The sequence below is a fragment of the Tachyglossus aculeatus genome, chromosome 22 (genome assembly GCF_015852505.1).
Source record: "Tachyglossus aculeatus isolate mTacAcu1 chromosome 22, mTacAcu1.pri, whole genome shotgun sequence".
Taxonomy (NCBI): domain Eukaryota; kingdom Metazoa; phylum Chordata; class Mammalia; order Monotremata; family Tachyglossidae; genus Tachyglossus; species Tachyglossus aculeatus.
In genome coordinates, this window is record NC_052087.1 from 49782723 (window position 1) to 49799390 (window position 16668).

The 16668-nt window shown below is 51.8% G+C and overlaps 1 protein-coding gene across 1 annotated transcript in view; it reads right to left on the reverse strand.

Annotated features, from left to right (window-relative positions):
• Positions 1–946: 946 nt before the first annotated feature.
• Positions 947–16668, reverse strand: part of PELI3 (pellino E3 ubiquitin protein ligase family member 3) — a 32936-nt gene continuing 17214 nt past the window's right edge. Inside the window, 4 exon segments of the mRNA XM_038764598.1 lie at positions 947–1196; positions 1198–1584; positions 9638–9826; positions 12952–13140. Of these exon segments, the coding sequence (XP_038620526.1) occupies positions 1014–1196; positions 1198–1584; positions 9638–9826; positions 12952–13140 (948 nt within the window). The 3' untranslated portion in view covers positions 947–1013.

Below are 16668 nucleotides of genomic sequence, written 5' to 3' on the forward strand. Positions count from 1 at the left end.
CACTGGACTAAGCTCCCTCGCCGGCCCTCATTCCCAGTGGCCGGCGTCTCCCAGGCCGAGCGGCCTTGCCCTCGGCCCCCCGGCGCAGGACACGAGGGAAGGGAGGCGGGAGCCGGGGCAGCCGAGCAGCGAGGTTGAAACGGGAAACGTCGGGAGCAGCAGTAAAACCGAGCGTCTGGAAATGGGCGCGGGGGGCTCGGGCCTGGGATGTCGGCGGGATGGGGGAGCGGGGGAGAGGGACAGTCCCCTTCCGCCCTCCCCGCAGGCCGCCGCACCGTCTCCACGGCACCACGTGGGAAGCGGGACGGAGCGGGGGGCCGTTGGCAAATCCGACCTGGCGAAGCGGGCGGTCGGAGCGGGGGACTCTAGTCCGTCCGAGCGGGTGTGGGGAGACCCTCGCTCCGTCTTCCCGATCCAACAAATCCGGGGCGGGGGGGGACCGTCCCATCTGGGACACAACCCCGGCCTCTCCGGCTTCCCCCAGGGCGGCCTGGGCGGTCGGAGCCGGGGACTCTAGTCCGTCCGAGCAGGTGCGGGGAGACCCTTGCTCCGTCTTCCTGATCCAACAAACCCGGGGCCGGGGGGGGGGACCGTCCCGTGTGGGACACGTCCCCGGCCTCTCCGGCTTCCCCCTGGGCGGTCGGAGCCGGGGACTCTAGTCCGTCCGAGCGGGTGCGGGGAGACCCTCGCCCCATCTTCCCGATCCAACAAATCCGGGGCGAGGGGGGGGACCGTCCCGTCCGGGACACGTCCCCGGCCTGTCCGGCTTCCCCCAGCCCGAACCAAAGCGGGGCGACCGGACTCCGAGAGATGCCCACTGTTGGGTAGGGCCCGTCCCTGTGCGTTGCCAACTGGTACTTCCCAAGCGCTTAGTCCAGCGCCCCGCACGCAGCAAGCGCTCCATAACCACGACCGACGATCTCCCGGTCGAGCGATTGGAGCCGGAGCGGGGGGCCGAAGGGGGGCCGCCGGCCCCCGCGAGGTCCCTCGTCCGGGGCGGCCCGGGCCCGGAGCTAGTCCAGCGGGCCCTGGAAGATGAGTCGCACGCAGCCGCGCTCCCCCGTGAGCCAGGCCCCGCAGAAGGGGCAGGCGGCGTGGAAGGCGTGGGTGCCGTGGGGCAGCGGGGTCCGCGCCCAGTAGCGGGCCGTCTTCTCGGAGCACACGTGGCCGCAGGGGGCGAAGGCGTGGCTGGGGGGGGCCGGGGTCCAGGCAGAGGCCGGCCTCCCGGCCCAGCCACAGGGGCACGTAGGGGCCCACCAGCCGGCACAGCGGGCACTCGCGCTCCTGGGGGCCCCGCTCCCGCCGGCAGCCCCAGCCGTGGTAGCCGTGGACGTGGCCGCAGCGCACGTACACCCAGGGCTGCTGTCTGTCGGGCACGTCCCGCCCGCGGGCCGGGCTGGGGAAGGCCAGGGTGCTGAGCCCCACGGGGCACTGCGGGCGGGCCGCGTTGGCCTCCTGCCGCTGGGCCTCCAGCTGCTTCGGGGTCGGGGCCCGCAGCAGGCCGGCCGGCGTGCGCCACAGGAGGGTGGCCCCGCACAGGTCGATCAGGGAGCCGTCCTGCAGCACGTTCGATTCGTTCTCCACCTGCGAGGGGTCACCGCCGGAGGGACAGAGGGAGGGATGAGGGAGGGACCTCATTCGCTCCCACGGCTTCAACTATCATCTCTACGCGGATGACACCCAGATCTCCATCTCTGCCCCTGCTCTCTCCCCCTCTCTCCAGGCTCACATCTCCTCCTGCCTTCAGGACACCTCCATCTGGATGTCTGCCCGACACCTAAAGCTCAACATGTCCAAGACTGAACTCCTTGTCTTCCCGCCCAAACCTTGCCCTCTCCCCGACTTTCCCATCTCTGTTGACGGCACTACCATCCTTCCCGTCTCACAAGCCCGCAACCTTGGTGTCATCCTCGACTCCGCTCTCTCATTCACCCCTCACGTCCGAGCCGTCACCAAAACCTGCCGGTGTCAGCTCCGCAACATTGCCAAGATCCGCCCATTCCTCTCCATCCATACCGCTACCCTGCTCGTTCAAGCTCTCATCCTATCCCGTCTGGACTACTGCACCAGCCTTCTCTCTGATCTCCCATCCTCGTGTCTCTCTCCACTTCAATCCATACTTCATGCTGCTGCCCGGATTATCTTTGTCCAGAAACGCTCTGGGCATATCACTCCCGTCCTCAAAAATCTCCAGTGGCTACCAATCAATCTGCGCATCAGGCAGAAACTCCTCACCCTGGGCTTCCAGGCTGTCCATCCATCCATCCATCCCCTCGCCCCCTCCTACCTCCCCTCCCTTCTCTCCTTCTCCAGCCCATCCCGCACCCTCCGCTCCTCCGCCGCTAACCTCCTCACCGTACCTCGTTCTCGCCTGTCCCGCCATCGACCCCCGGCCCCCGTCCTCCCCCGGGCCTGGAATGCCCCCAATCCCTCTGCCCCTCCGCCAAGCCAGCTCTCTTCCTCCCATCAAGGCCCTGCTGAGAGCTCACCTCCTCCAGGAGGCCTTCCCACACTCAGCCCCTTCCTTCCTCTCCCCCTCGTCCCCCTCTCCATCCCCCCCAATCTTACCTCCTTCCCTTCCCCACAGCACCTGTATATATGGATATATGTTTGTACATATTTATTACTCTATTTATTTATTTATTTATTTTACTTGTACATATCTATTCTATTTTGTTAGTATGTTTGGTTTTGTTCTCTGTCTCCCCCTTTTAGACTGTGAGCCCACTGTTGGGTAGGGACTGTCTCTATATGTTGCCAACTTGTACTTCCCAAGTGCTTAGTACAGTGCTCTGCACATAGTAAGAGCTCAATAAATACGATTGATGATGATGATGATGACAGAGGTCAGGAAGAACCTGGCCGCCAAGGCCTCGGCCTCCTCGGCCTCCTCGCCCCCTCTTACCTCAACTCACTTCCCTCCTTCTACCACGCAGCCCACACGCTTCACTCCTCTCACTGTGTCTCCATTAAGCTTTTAGACTCCATTAGCCCACTGTTGGGTAGGGACCGTCTCTATATGTTGCCAACTTGTCCTTCCCAAGCGCTCAGTACAGCGCTCCGCACACAGTAAGCGCTCAATCAATACGATTGCTGATTAAGCGCTTACGTGCCAAGCACTGTTCTAAACGCTGGGGAGGTTCCAAGGTGATCAGGTTGTCCCTTGTCCCTCAAATGAACTTTCTACCACGCAGCCCACACTGCTTCGCTCCTCTCACTGTGTCTCCATTACGCTTTTAGACTCCATTAACTCATTTAGACTGTGAGCCCACTGTTGGGTAGGGACCGTCTCGATATGTTGCCAACTTGTCCTGCCCAAGCGCTTAGTACAGTGCTCTGCACACAGGCCGCCGCACTGTACCTCACTGTACCTCGCTCTCGCCTGTCCCACCATCGACCCCCGGCCCACGTCATCCCCCGGGCCTGGAATGCCCTCCCTCTGCCCATCCGCCGCGCTAGCTCTCTTCCTCCCTTCAAGGCCCTGCTGAGAGCTCACCTCCTCCAGGAGGCCTTCCCAGACTGAGCCCCTTCTTTCCTCTCCCCCTCGTCCCCCTCTCCATCCCCCCGTCTTACCTCCTTCCCTTCCCCACAGCACCTGTATATATGTATATATGGTTGTACATATTTATTACTCTATTTATTTATTTATTTATTTATTTTACTTGTACACTTCTATCCTACTTATTTTATTTTGTTGGTATGTTTGATTCTGTTCTCTGTCTCCCCCTTTTAGACTGTGAGCCCACTGTTGGGTAGGGACTGTCTCTATGTGATGCCAATTTGTACTTCCCAAGCGCTTAGTACAGTGCTCTGCACATAGTAAGCGCTCAATAAATACGATTGATTGATTGATTGATTGATTGGGAAGGACAAGTCGGCAACATCTAGAGACGGTCCCTACCCAACAGCGGGCTCACAGTCTGGAAGGAGGAGACGGACGACAAAACCAAACATTTGGACAGGTGTCAAGGCATCAGAATAAATAGAAATAAAGCTAGATGCACATCACTATCATCATAGAGAAGCAGCGTGGCTCAGTGGAAAGAGCCCGGGCTTTGGAGTCAGAGGTCAGGAGGTCAAATCCCAGGTCTGCAACGGTCAGCTGTGTGACTTTGGGCAAGTCACTTCACTTCTCTGAGCCTCAGTTCCCTCATCTATAAAAATGGGGACTAAGACTGTGAGCCCCCCGTGGGACAACCTGATCACCTTGTATCCCCCCCAACGCTTAGAATAGTGCGTTGCACATAGTAAGCGCTTAATAAATGCCATTATTATTTTTGTCTTTAAAATGGGGACTAGGACCGTGAGCCCCACGTGGGGCGGGGATCACGTCCAACCTGATTACTTTGTATCTACCCCGGCGCTTAGAACAGTGCTTTGCACATAATAAGTGCTTAATAAATGCCATCATCATTATTATTATTAGAACAGTACCCTGCACAGAGTGAGTGCTCAATAAATACGACTGAATGAATGAATGAATGAATGGCTCTGCCGCTTGTGCGCCATGTGATCTCGGACTAGTCACTTCACTTTTCCGGGCCTCAACTACCTTGTCTTTAAAATGGGGACTAAGACCGTGAGCCCCACGTGGGGCAGGGATCACGTCCAAACTGATTACTTTGTATCTACCCCGGCACTTAGAACGGTGCTTTGCACATAGTAAGCTCTTAATAAATGCCATCATCATTATTATTATTAGAACAGTACCCTGCACAGAGTGAGTGCTCAATAAATACAACTGAATGAATGAATGAATGAATGGCTCTGCCACTTGTGCACCGTGTGATCTCAGGCTAGTCACTTCACTTCCCCGGGCCTCAACTACCTCGTCTTTAAAATGGGGACTAAGACCGTGAGCCCCACGTGGGGCAGGGATCACGTCCAAACTGATTACTTTGTATCTACCCCGGTGCGTAGAACGGTGCTTTGCACATAATAAGCACTTAATAAATGCCATCATCATTATTATTATTAGAACCGTACCCAGCACAGAGTGAGTGCTCAATAAATACGACTGAATGAATGAATGAATGGCTGTGCCGTGTGATCTGGGGCTAGTCACTTCACTTCTCCGGGCCTCAACTACCTCGTCTTTAAAATGGGGACTAAGACCGTGAGCCTCACATGGGGCGGGGATCACGTCCAACCTGATTACTTTGTATCTACCCCGGCGCTTAGGACCGTGCTTTGCACATAATAAGTGCTTAATAAATGCCATCATCATTATTATTATTAGAACAGTACCCTGCACAGAGTGAGTGCTCAATAAATACGACGGAATGAATGAATGAATGGCTCTGCCGCTTGTGCGCTGTGTGATCTCGGGCTAGTCACTTCACTTCTCTGGGCCTCAACTACCTCGTCTTTAGAATGGGGATTAAGACCGTGAGCCTCACGTGGGGCAGGGATTACATCCAAATTGATTACTTTGTATCTACCCCGGCACTTAGAACAGTGCCTGGCACAGCGTAAGCGCCGAACAGCGTGGCTCCAAAGCCCAGGCTCTTTCCGCTGAGCCAAGCAGCTTCTCAATCTGAAGTCCAGTACAGTACACTATGGAGTTACCCTTCAGTTAGAAAATGACACTGATAACCCCCTGCTAGACTGTGAGCCCGCTGTTGGGTAGGGACCGTCTCTATACGTTGCCAACTTGTACTTCCCAAGCGCTTAGTACAGTGCTCTGCACACAGCAAGCGCTCACCAAATACGACTGAATGAATGAAAGTATTGAATCCTCATTTTGCAGATGAGGAAGCTGGAGCCCAGAGGAAAAAACAAGAAACGGTGGTAGTTGTTAAGCGCTTACTATGTGCCAGGCCCTGTACTGAGCGCTGGGGTAGATACGAGCTAATCGGGTTGGACACAGTCCCTGTCCCATTCATTCATTCAATTGTATTTATTGAGCGCTTCCTGTGTGCAGAGCACTGGACTAAGCGCTTGGGAAGTACAAGTTGGCAACATATTCATTCATTCATTCATTCAATTGTATTTACTGAGTGCTTACTGTGTGCACAGCACTGTACTAAGTGCTTGGGAAGTCCAAGTTGGCAACATTCATTCATTCAACCGTATTTATTGAGCGCTTACTGTGTGCAGAGCACTGTACTAAGCGCTTGGGAAGTCCAAGTTGGCAACATTCACTCATTCAATCGTATTTATTGAGCGCTTACTGTGTGCAGAGCACTGTACTAAGCGCTTGGGAAGTCCAAGTTGGCAACATTCATTCATTCAATCGTATTTATTGAGCGCTTACTGTGTGCAGAGCACTGTACTAAGCGCTTGGGAAGTACAAGTCGGCAACATCTAGAGACGGTCCCTACCCAACAGCGGGCTCACAGTCTGGAAGGGGGAGACAGGCAACCAAATTAACACACTAACATAAATAGAATAGTAAATATGTACAAATAAAATAGAGTAATAAATATGTACAAACATATATACAGGTGCAGGGCTCGGTCTTAATCCCCCTTTTCCAGACGAGGGAACTGAGGCACAGAGAAGTGACGTGAATCGCCCCCGTTCCCACAGCAGACCAGCGGTGGAGTCGGGGATTAGAACCCAAATCCTTCTGAATCATCAATCATCATCAATCGTATTTATTGAGCGCTTACTGTGTGCAGAGCACTGTTCTAAGCGCTTGGGAAGTACAAGTTGGCAACATATAGAGACAGTCCCTACCCAACAGTGGGCTCACAGTCTAAAAGGGGGAGACAGAGAACAAAACCAAACATACTAACAAAATAAAATAAATAGAATAGATATGTACAAGTAAAATAAATAGAGTAATAAATATGTACAAACATATCTACATATATGTATATCCCACGACTAGGCCACGACTTGCTCCAGATGGTAGGGAATGCTAATTCTATTTATTCTGACGACTTTGACGCCCGTTTCCACGTTTTGTTTTGTCGTCCGTCTCCCCCTTCTAGTCTGTGAGCCCGCTGTCGGGTAGGGACCGTCTCTAGATGCTGCCAACTTGTCCTTTCCGAGCGCCTAGTACAGTGTGTGTCTGTTTATTATTCAATCAATCAATCAATCGTATTTATTGAGCGCTTACTGTGTGCAGAGCACTGGACTAAGCGCTTGGGAAGTACAAGTTGGCAACATATAGAGACAGTCCCTACCCGACAGTGGGCTCACCGTCTAAAAGTTTATTATTGTAATAGTAATGATAATAATGATGGCATTTATTAAGCGCTTACTATGTGCAAGGCACCGCTCTAATCACTGGGGAGGTTAAGAGGTGATCAGGTGGTCCCACGGGGGGCTCACAGTCTTCATCCCCATTTTCCAGATGAGGTCACTGAGGCCCCGAGAAGTGACTTGCCCAAAGTCACCCAGCTGATAATTGGCAAAGCCGGGATTTGAACCCATGACCTCTGCCTCCAAAGACCGGGCTCTTTTCCACTGAGCCACGTCCCCTCCCAAGCGCTTAGTATGCTGCTCTGCATACAGTCAGTGCTCAATAAATACGACTGAATGAATGAAAGGTATAGCAGATGAGTGGATTCGAACCCAGGTCCCCTAAGGCTCAGGCTCTTTCCAGTAGGCCCCCGGCTGCTTCAGGCAAGAAGGGGGAAGCGGCGTGGTTCAGCGGAAAGAGCCCGGGCTTTGGAGTCAGAGGTCATGGGTTCAAATCCCGGCCCTGCCAACTGTCAGCTGGGTGACTTTGGGCAAGTCACTTCACTTCTCTGTGCCTCAGTGACCTCATCTGTAAGATAGGGATGAAAGCTGTGAGCCCCCCGTGGGACAACCTGATCACCTTGTATCCCCCCAGCGCTTAGAACAGTGCTTGACGCATAGTAAGCACCTAACAAATACCATCATTAAATACCATTTAGCAACCGTGGGACAACCTGATCACCTTGTAACCTCCCCAGCGCTTAGGACAGTGCTTTGCACAAAGTAAGTGCTTAATAAATGCCATCATTATTAGGAACGATGTGTATATAGAGAAGCAGCGTGGCTCAGTGGAAAGAGCCCGGGCTTTGGAGTCAGAGGTCAGGGTTCAAATCCCGGCTCCGCCGCTTGTCATCTGTGTGACTTTGGACAAGTCACTTCACTCCTCTGTTTTCCCTCATCTGTAAAATGGGGACAAAGACTGTGAGCCCCCCGTGGGACCACCTGATCACCTTGTAACCTCCCCAGCGCTTAGAACAGTGCTTTGCACAAAGTAAGTGCCTAATAAATGCCATCATTATTAGTAATGATGTGTATATAAAGAAGCAGCGTGGCTCAGTGGAAAGAGCCTGGGCTTTGGAGTCAGAGGTCAGGGGTTCAAATCCCGGCTCCGCCGCTTGTCATCTGTGTGACTTTGGACAAGTCACTTCACTCCTCTGTGCCTCAGTTCCCTCATCTGTAAAATGGGGACGAAGACTGTGAGCCCCCCGGGGGACAACCTGATCACCTTGTAACCTCCTCAGCGCTTAGAACAGTGCTTTGCACAAAGTAAGTGCCTAATAAATGCCATCATTATTAGTAATGATGTGTATATAAAGAAGCAGCGTGGCTCAGTGGAAAGAGCCTGGGCTTTGGAGTCAGAGGTCAGGGGTTCAAATCCCGGCTCCGCCGCTTGTCATCTGTGTGACTTTGGACAAGTCACTTCACTCCTCTGTGCCTCAGTTCCCTCATCTGTAAAATGGGGACGAAGACTGTGAGCCCCCCCGGGGGACAACCTGATCACCTTGTAACCTCCTCAGCGCTTAGAACAGTGCTTTGCACAAAGTAAGTGCCTAATAAATGCCATCATTATTAGTAATGATGTGTATATAAAGAAGCAGCGTGGCTCAATGGAAAGAGCCCGGGCTTTGGAGTCAGAGGTCAGGGGTTCAAATCCCGGCTCCGCCGCTTGTCATCTGTGTGACTTTGGACAAGTCACTTCACTCCTCTGGGCCTCAGTTCCCTCATCTGTAAAATTGGGATGAAGACTGTGAGCCCCCCAGGGGACAACCTGATCACCTTGTAACCTCCCCAGCGCTTAGAACAGTGCTTTGCACAAAGTAAGTGCCTAATAAATGCCATCATTATTAGTAATGATGTGTACATAGTGAAGCAGCGTGGCTCAGTGGAAAGAGCCTGGGCTTTGGAGTCAGAGGTCAGGGGTTCAAATCCCGGCTCCGCCGCTTGTCATCTGTGTGACTTTGGACAAGTTACTTCACTTCTCAGTGCCTCAGTTCCCTCATCTGTAAAATGGGGACGAAGACTGTGAGCCCCCCGTGGGACCCCCTGTTCACCTTGTAACCTCCCCAGCGCTTAGAACAGTGCTTTGCACATAGTAAGCACTTAATAAATGCCATCATTATTATTATTAAGGGAGAGACTGGGTTTTCAACCCAGGCGCAGGGCCCGACGATGAGGATCATCATCATCAATCGTATTTATTGAGCGCTTACTGTGGGCAGAGCACTGTACTAAGCGCTTGGGAAGTCCAAATTGGCAACATATAGAGACGGTCCCTACCCAACAGTGGGCTCACAGTCTAAAGGATGGATGTCTGTTTGTAGTCGCGTTGTCCTCCCCTCTTAGTACAGCGCTCCGCACGCAGGAAGCGCTCAGTAAATCCGACTGACTGACTGACTGACTGACAGAAGGGACCGGGCAGTGGACGCGTGGAGGGCGGGGAACGTACCAGTTTCCCCCGCTGCTGCGCAGAGCGACTGTCCCTCAGGGTGTAGACGTTGCCGCAGACGGAGATCTCCCGCCAAACCCCGGGGGCCGAGTCTTCGGAGAAGCCCCCGGCCGGGTGCATGACCAGCACCCCGTTGGTGGTCAGTCCGTCCATCAACCCGTCCGGAGTCCTCCATTTTGCCGCCCGCTCCTGAAACCGGGAGTCCCCAGTCACCGGACGTCCCAAAAGGTGGACGCCCCGCGACCTCCGGCCTTCTCCCGGGGCATAATAACAACAATCATGGCATTTATTAAGCATTTACTATGTGCAAAGCACTGTTCTAAGCGCCGGGGAGGTTACAAGGTGATCAGGTTGTCCCACGGGGGGCTCGCAGTCTTAATCCCCATTTTCCAGGTGAGGGAACTGAGGCCCAGAGAAGTGAAGTGACTTGCTCAAAGTCACACAGCTGACAACTGGCGGAGCTGGGATTAATCAATCGTATTTATTGAGCGCTTACTGTGTGCAGAGCACTGGACTAAGCGCTTGGGAAGTCCAAGTTGGCAACATATAGAGACAGTCCCTACCCAACAGTGGGCTTTGAACGTGTGACCTCTGACTCCAAAGCCCGGGCTCTTTCCTTCCTCTCCCCCTCCTCCCCCTCTCCATCCCCCCACCTTACCTCCTTCCCTTCCCCACAGCACCTGTATATATGTTTATACATATTTATTACTCTATTTATTTATTTTACTTGTACATATCTATTCTATTTATTTTATCTTGTTAATCTGTTTGGTTTTGTTCTCTGTCTCCCCCTTCTAGACTGTGAGCCCACTGTTGGGTAGGGACTGTCTCTATTCATTCATTCACTCATTCAATCGTATTCAATCAATCAATCATATTTATTGAGCGCTTACTGTGTGCAGAGCACTGTACTAAGCGCTTGGGAAGTCCAAGTTGGCAACATATAGAGACGGTCCCTACCCAACAGCGGGCTCACGGTCTAGAAGGGGGAGACAGACAACAAAACAAAACATGTGGACGGGTGTCAAAGTCGTCAGAACAAATAGAATTAAAGCTCCACACAGCTCTATGCTGAAAGCACCGTGGCCTAGTGGAAAGAGTAATAAATGTTCCCAAGCGCTTAGCACAGTGCTCTGCACACAGTAAGCGCTCAATAAATACGATTGATTGATTGACTGATTGATTTCCATCGAGCCACGCTGCATCTCCGGGGCTCCCGGCGGTGGGCTGGGTCGCCGAGGGGAGGGCGCGCGGATGGAGCCTGAGGGGAAGGCCTTAGTCCAGTGCTCTGCACACAGTAAGCGCTCAATAAATACGATTGATTGATTGATTGATTGATTGACCGTCTCTTAGCGGTCTAAGAGGGAGGGGAGAACAGGTATTCCTTCCTCGCTCCCTCCTCCCCATCTCCCCCGCCTTGCCTCCTTCCCCTCCCCACAGCACCTGTATATATATGTTTGTCCGGATTTATTACTCTATTTCTTTATTTTACTTGTCCATATTTATTCTACTTATTTGATTTTGTTAATATGTTTCGTTTTGTTGTCTGTCTCCCCCTTCTAGACTGTGAGCCCGCTGCTGAGTCGAGACCGTCCCTGTATGTTGCCAACTTGGACTTCCCAGGCGCTTAGTACAGCGCTCTGCACACAGTAAGCGCTCAATAAATACGACTGAATGAATGAAATGAAATGAACCCTCATTTTGCAGATGAGGAACCTGGAGCCCAGAGGAAAAAGCAAGAAACTGTGGTAGCTGTTAAGCGCTTACTACGTGCCAGGCCCCGTACCGAGCGCTGGGGTAGATACGAGCTAATCGGGTTGGACACAGTCCCTGTCCCATTCATTGTGTGGCTCAGTGGAAAGAGCCCGGTCTTTGGAGTCAGAGGTCGTGGGTTCGAATCCCGGCTCCACCACCTGTCAGCTGTGTGACTTTGGGCAAGTCACTTCATCATCATCATCATCAATCGTATTTATTGAGCGCTTACTGTGTGCAGAGCACTGTACTAAGCGCTTGGGAAGTACAAATTGGCAACATCTAGAGACGGTCCCTACCCAACAGTGGGCTCACAGTCTAAAAGGGGGGCACTTCTCTGCGCCTCAGTGACCTCATCTGTAAAATGGGGATGAAGACTGTGAGCCCCCTGTGGGACCACCTGATTACCTTGTATCCTCCCCGGCGCTTAGAACAGTGCTCTGCACATAGTAAGCGCTTAACAAATGCCATCCTTATTACTATTCATTCCATTGTATTTATTGAACCCATGACCTCTGACTCCAAATCCCATGCTCTTTTGTACTGAGCCACACTTTGCTCAGTGTGGCTTTGCAATCCGGGCCGTCATTGGCTGGGCGCGCTCCCCGGGACACACACAACACGCACAACACACATCTCCTACCCCCCCAGCAAGGAAAGCTACCGAGGCTGATAATAATGATGGCATTTCTTAAGTGTTTACTATGTGCAAAGCACTGTTCTAAGTGCTGGGAAGGATACAAGGTGATCACTTGTTAAGTAAGTGCTTATGGGAAGGATACAAGGTGATCACTTGTTAAGTAAGTGCTTAACAAATACCATCATTATTATTATCAGGTTGTCCCATGGGCTCACAGTCGTCATCCCCATTTTGCAGATGAGGGAACTGAGGCCCAGGGAAGTGAAGTGACTTGCCCAAAGTCACACAGCTGATGATGCTCTGGTTGTTCTCTCCGTACCTCGTTCTCGCCTGTCCCGCCGTCGACCCCCGGCCCACGTCATCCTCCTGGCCTGGAATGGCCTCCCCCTGCCCATCCGCCAAGCTAGCTCTCTTCCTCCCTTCAAGGCCCTGCTGAGAGCTCACCTCCTCCAGGAGGCCTTCCCAGACTGAGCCCCTTCCTTCCTCTCCCCCTCGCCCCCCTCTCCATCCCCCCATCTTACCTCCTTCCCTTCCCCACAGCACCTGTATATATGTATATATGTTTGTACAGATTTATTACTCTATTTATTTATTTATTTATTTTACTTGTACATATCTATTCTATTTATTTTATTTTGTTAGTAGGTTTGGTTTTGTTCTCTGTCTCCCCCTTTTAGACTGTGAGTCCACTGTTGGGTAAGGACCGTCTCTATATGTTGCCAATTTGTACTTCCCAAGCGCTTAGTACAGTGCTCTGCACATAGTAAGCGCTCAATAAATACGATTGATTGATTAATTGATTGATCGATTGATTGATTGAGCGCTTACTGTGCGCAGAGCACTGTACTAAGCGCTTGGGAAGTACAAGCGCTCCCCCTCAAGCGACCCGGCCCGCCGGACGGTCCCTGCGGGACTCACTCACTCCGAGGAAGATGTTGCTGGAGGCGTCGAAGCCGGCGGCGTAGATGCGGGCGGTGTACGGGGGCCAGCGCTCGCAGATGACCCGGCACGCGTAGCGGGAAATGGTGCTCTGGGCCGCCGGCCCGTCCCCGCCGCCCGGAGCCGTGTCCGTCACCACGAAGTCGATCATGTTCTCCGTGGAGCGGCCGATCTGGAAAACAGGAAGCTGGGCCGCCGTCTTGCCCCGCTCCAAGGCCTCGTCGGGGAAGCCCAGACCCTCGCCCTGAGCCGGAGAGGAGAGGGGGTCTCCCCCAGGCAGGGCGTTCGCTTCTTAAGTGCTTCCTCTGTTCCTCTTGCACGCATCTAGTCTATTTATTTTACAATAATCATGGCCTTTATGAAGCGCTTCCTATGTGCAAAGCGCTGTTCCAAGCGCTGGGGAGGATACAAGGTGATGAGGTTGTCCCACGGGGGGCTCCCAGTCTTCATCCCCATTTGACAGATGAGGGAAGTGAAGTGACTCGCCCAAAGTCACCCAGCTGACAAGTGCTTGTACATATTTATTACTCTATTTATTTATTTATTTTACTTGTACATATCTATCCTATTTATTTTATTTTGTTAGTATGTTTGGTTTTGTTCTCTGTCTCCCCCTTTTAGACTGTGAGCCCACTGTTGGGTACAGACTGTCTCTAGATGTTGCCAATTTGTACTTCCCAAGCGCTTAGTACAGTGCTCTTGCACATGGTAAGCGCTCAATAAATGCGATTGATGATGATGATGACGATGCCAGGCACTGTGCTAGGCGCTGGCACAGATACAAGTAAATTGGGTGGGCCTCAGTCCCTGTCCCACGTGGGGCCCACGGTCTCAAAATCCCCGTTTTCCAGCCAAAGGAGCTAAGTAATAATAATAATTATTATTATTATGCCCTCCCTCTGCCCATCCGCCAAGCTAGCTCTCTTCCTCCCTTCAAGGCCCTACTGAAAGCTCACCTCCTCCAGGAGGCCTTCCCAGACTGAGCCCCTTCTTTCCTCTCCCCCTCGTCCCCCTCTCCATCCCCCCATCCTACCTCCTTCCCTTCCCCACAGCACCTGTATATATGTATATATGTTTGTACAGATTTATTACTCTATTTATTTATTTATTTATTTTATTTGTACATATCTATCCTATTTATTTTATTTTGTTAGTATGTTTGGTTTTGTTCTCTGTCTCCCCCTTTTAGACTGTGAGCCCACTGTTGGGTAGGGACTGTTTCTATATGTTGCCAATTTGTACTTCCCAAGCGCTTAGTACAGTGCTCTGCACATAGTAAGCGCTCAATAAATACGATTGATGATGATGATGAAGTGGCGGAGCCGGGATTTGAACCCACCGCCTCTGACTCCAAAGCCCGGGCTCTTTCCACTGAGCCACGCTGCTTCTCTAATTTATTTTGTTAGTATGTTTGGTTTTGTTCTCTGTCTCCCCCTTTTAGACTGTGAGCCCACTGTTGGGTACAGACTGTCTCTAGATGTTGCCAATTTGTACTTCCCAAGCGCTTAGTACAGTGCTCTGGCACACGGTAAGCGCTCAATAAATGTGATTGATGATGATGATGATGATGCCAGGCACTGTGCTAGGTGCTGGTACAGATACAAGTAAATTGGGTGGGCCTCAGTCCCTGTCCCACGTGGGGCCCATGGTCTCAAAATCCCCGTTTTCTAGCCGAAGGAGCTAATAATAATAATTATTATTATTATGCCCTCCCTCTGCCCATCCGCCAAGCTCTTCCTCTCTTCAAGGCCCTACTGAAAGCTCACCTCCTCCAGGAGGCCTTCCCAGACTAAGCCCCTTCCTTCCTCTCCCCCTCGTCCCCCTGTCCATCCCCCCATCCTACCTCCTTCCCTTCCCCACAGCACCTGTATATATGTATATATGTTTGTACATATTTATTACTCTATTTATTTATTTATTTTACTTGTACATATCTATCCTATTTATTTTATTTTGTTAGTATGTTTGGTTTTGTTCTCTGTCTCCCCCTTTTAGACTGTGAGCCCACTGTTGGGTAGGGACTGTCTCTATATGTTGCCAATTTGTACTTCCCAAGCGCTTAGTACAGTGCTCTGCACACAGTAAGCGCTCAATAAATACGATTGATGATGATGATGAAGTGGCAGAGCCGGGATCTGAACCCACCACCTCTGACTCCAAAGCCCGGGCTCTTTCCACTGAGCCACGCTGCTTCTCTAATTTATTTTGTTAGTATGTTTGGTTTTGTTCTCTGTCTCCCCCTTTTAGACTGTGAGCCCGCTGTTGGGTAGGGACCGTCTCTAGATGTCGCCGACTTGGACTTCCCAAGCGCTTAGTACAGTGCTCTGCACACAGTAAGCGCTCAATAAATGCGATTGATGATGGTGATGATGATGCCAGGCACTGTGCTAGGCGCTGGCACGGATACAAGTAAATTGGGTGGGCCTCAGTCCCTGTCCCACGGTCTCAAAATCCCTGTTTTCCAGCCGAAGGAGCTAAGTAATAATAATAATAATGGCATTTATTGAGCGCTTACTATGTGCAAAGCACTGTTCTAAGTGCTGGATAACAATAATAACGATAGTATTTATTAAGCGTTTACTATGTGCAAAGCACTGTTCCAAGCACTGGGGAGGTTACAAGGTGATCAGGTTGTCCCACGGGGGGCTCACAGCCTTCATCCCCATTTTCCAGATGAGGTCACTGAGGCCCAGAGAAGTGAAGTGACTTGCCCAAGGTCACCCAGCTGACAAGTGGCGGAGCTGGGATTTGAACCCATGACCTCTGACTCCCAAGCCCGGGCTCTTTCCACTGAGCCACGCTGCTTCTCTAAGTGACTTGCCCGAGGTCACACAGCGGACAAGTGGCCGAGCCGGGGCTAGAATCCCTGGAGAAGCAGCGTGGCTCAGTGGAAAGAGCCCGGGCTTTGGAGTCAGAGGTCATGGACCGCGAGCCCACTGTTGTGAAGAGCACTGTACTAAGCGCTCAATGGGAGGGTGGAACTGAGTTAGTAGGCATGACCACTGCGGCTTCTCTGTCTCCCCCCTTTAGACTGTTAGCCCACTGTTGGGTAGGGACTGTCTCTATATGTTGCCAACTTGGACTTCCCAAGCGCTTAGTACAGTGCTCTGCACACAGTAAGCGCTCAATAAATACGATTGATTGATTGATTGACTGTTGGGTAGGGACTGTCTCTATATGTTGCCAACTTGTACTTCCCAAGCGCTTAGTACAGTGCTCTGCACACAGTAAGCGCTCAATAAATACAATAGATTGATTGATTGATTGTTGGGTAGGGACTGTCTCTATATGTTGCCAACTTGTACTTCCCAAGCGCTTAGTACAGTGCTCTGCACACAGTAAGCACTCAATAAATACGACTGATTGATTGATTGACTGTTGGGTAGGGACTGTCTCTATATGTTGCCAACTTGGACTTCCCAAGCGCTTAGTACAGTGCTCTGCACACAGTAAGCGCTCAATAAATACGATAGATTGATTGATTGATTGATGGGTTCAAATCCCGGCTCCGCCACTTGTCAGCTGGGTGACTTTGGGCGAGTCACTTCACTTCTCTGGGCCTCAGTGACCTCATCTGGAAAATGGGGATGAAGACCGTGAGCCCCCGGTGGGACAAACTGATCCCCTTGTAACCTCCCCAGCGCTTAGAACAGTGATTTGCACATAGTAAGCGCTTAATAAATGCCATTATTATTATTAT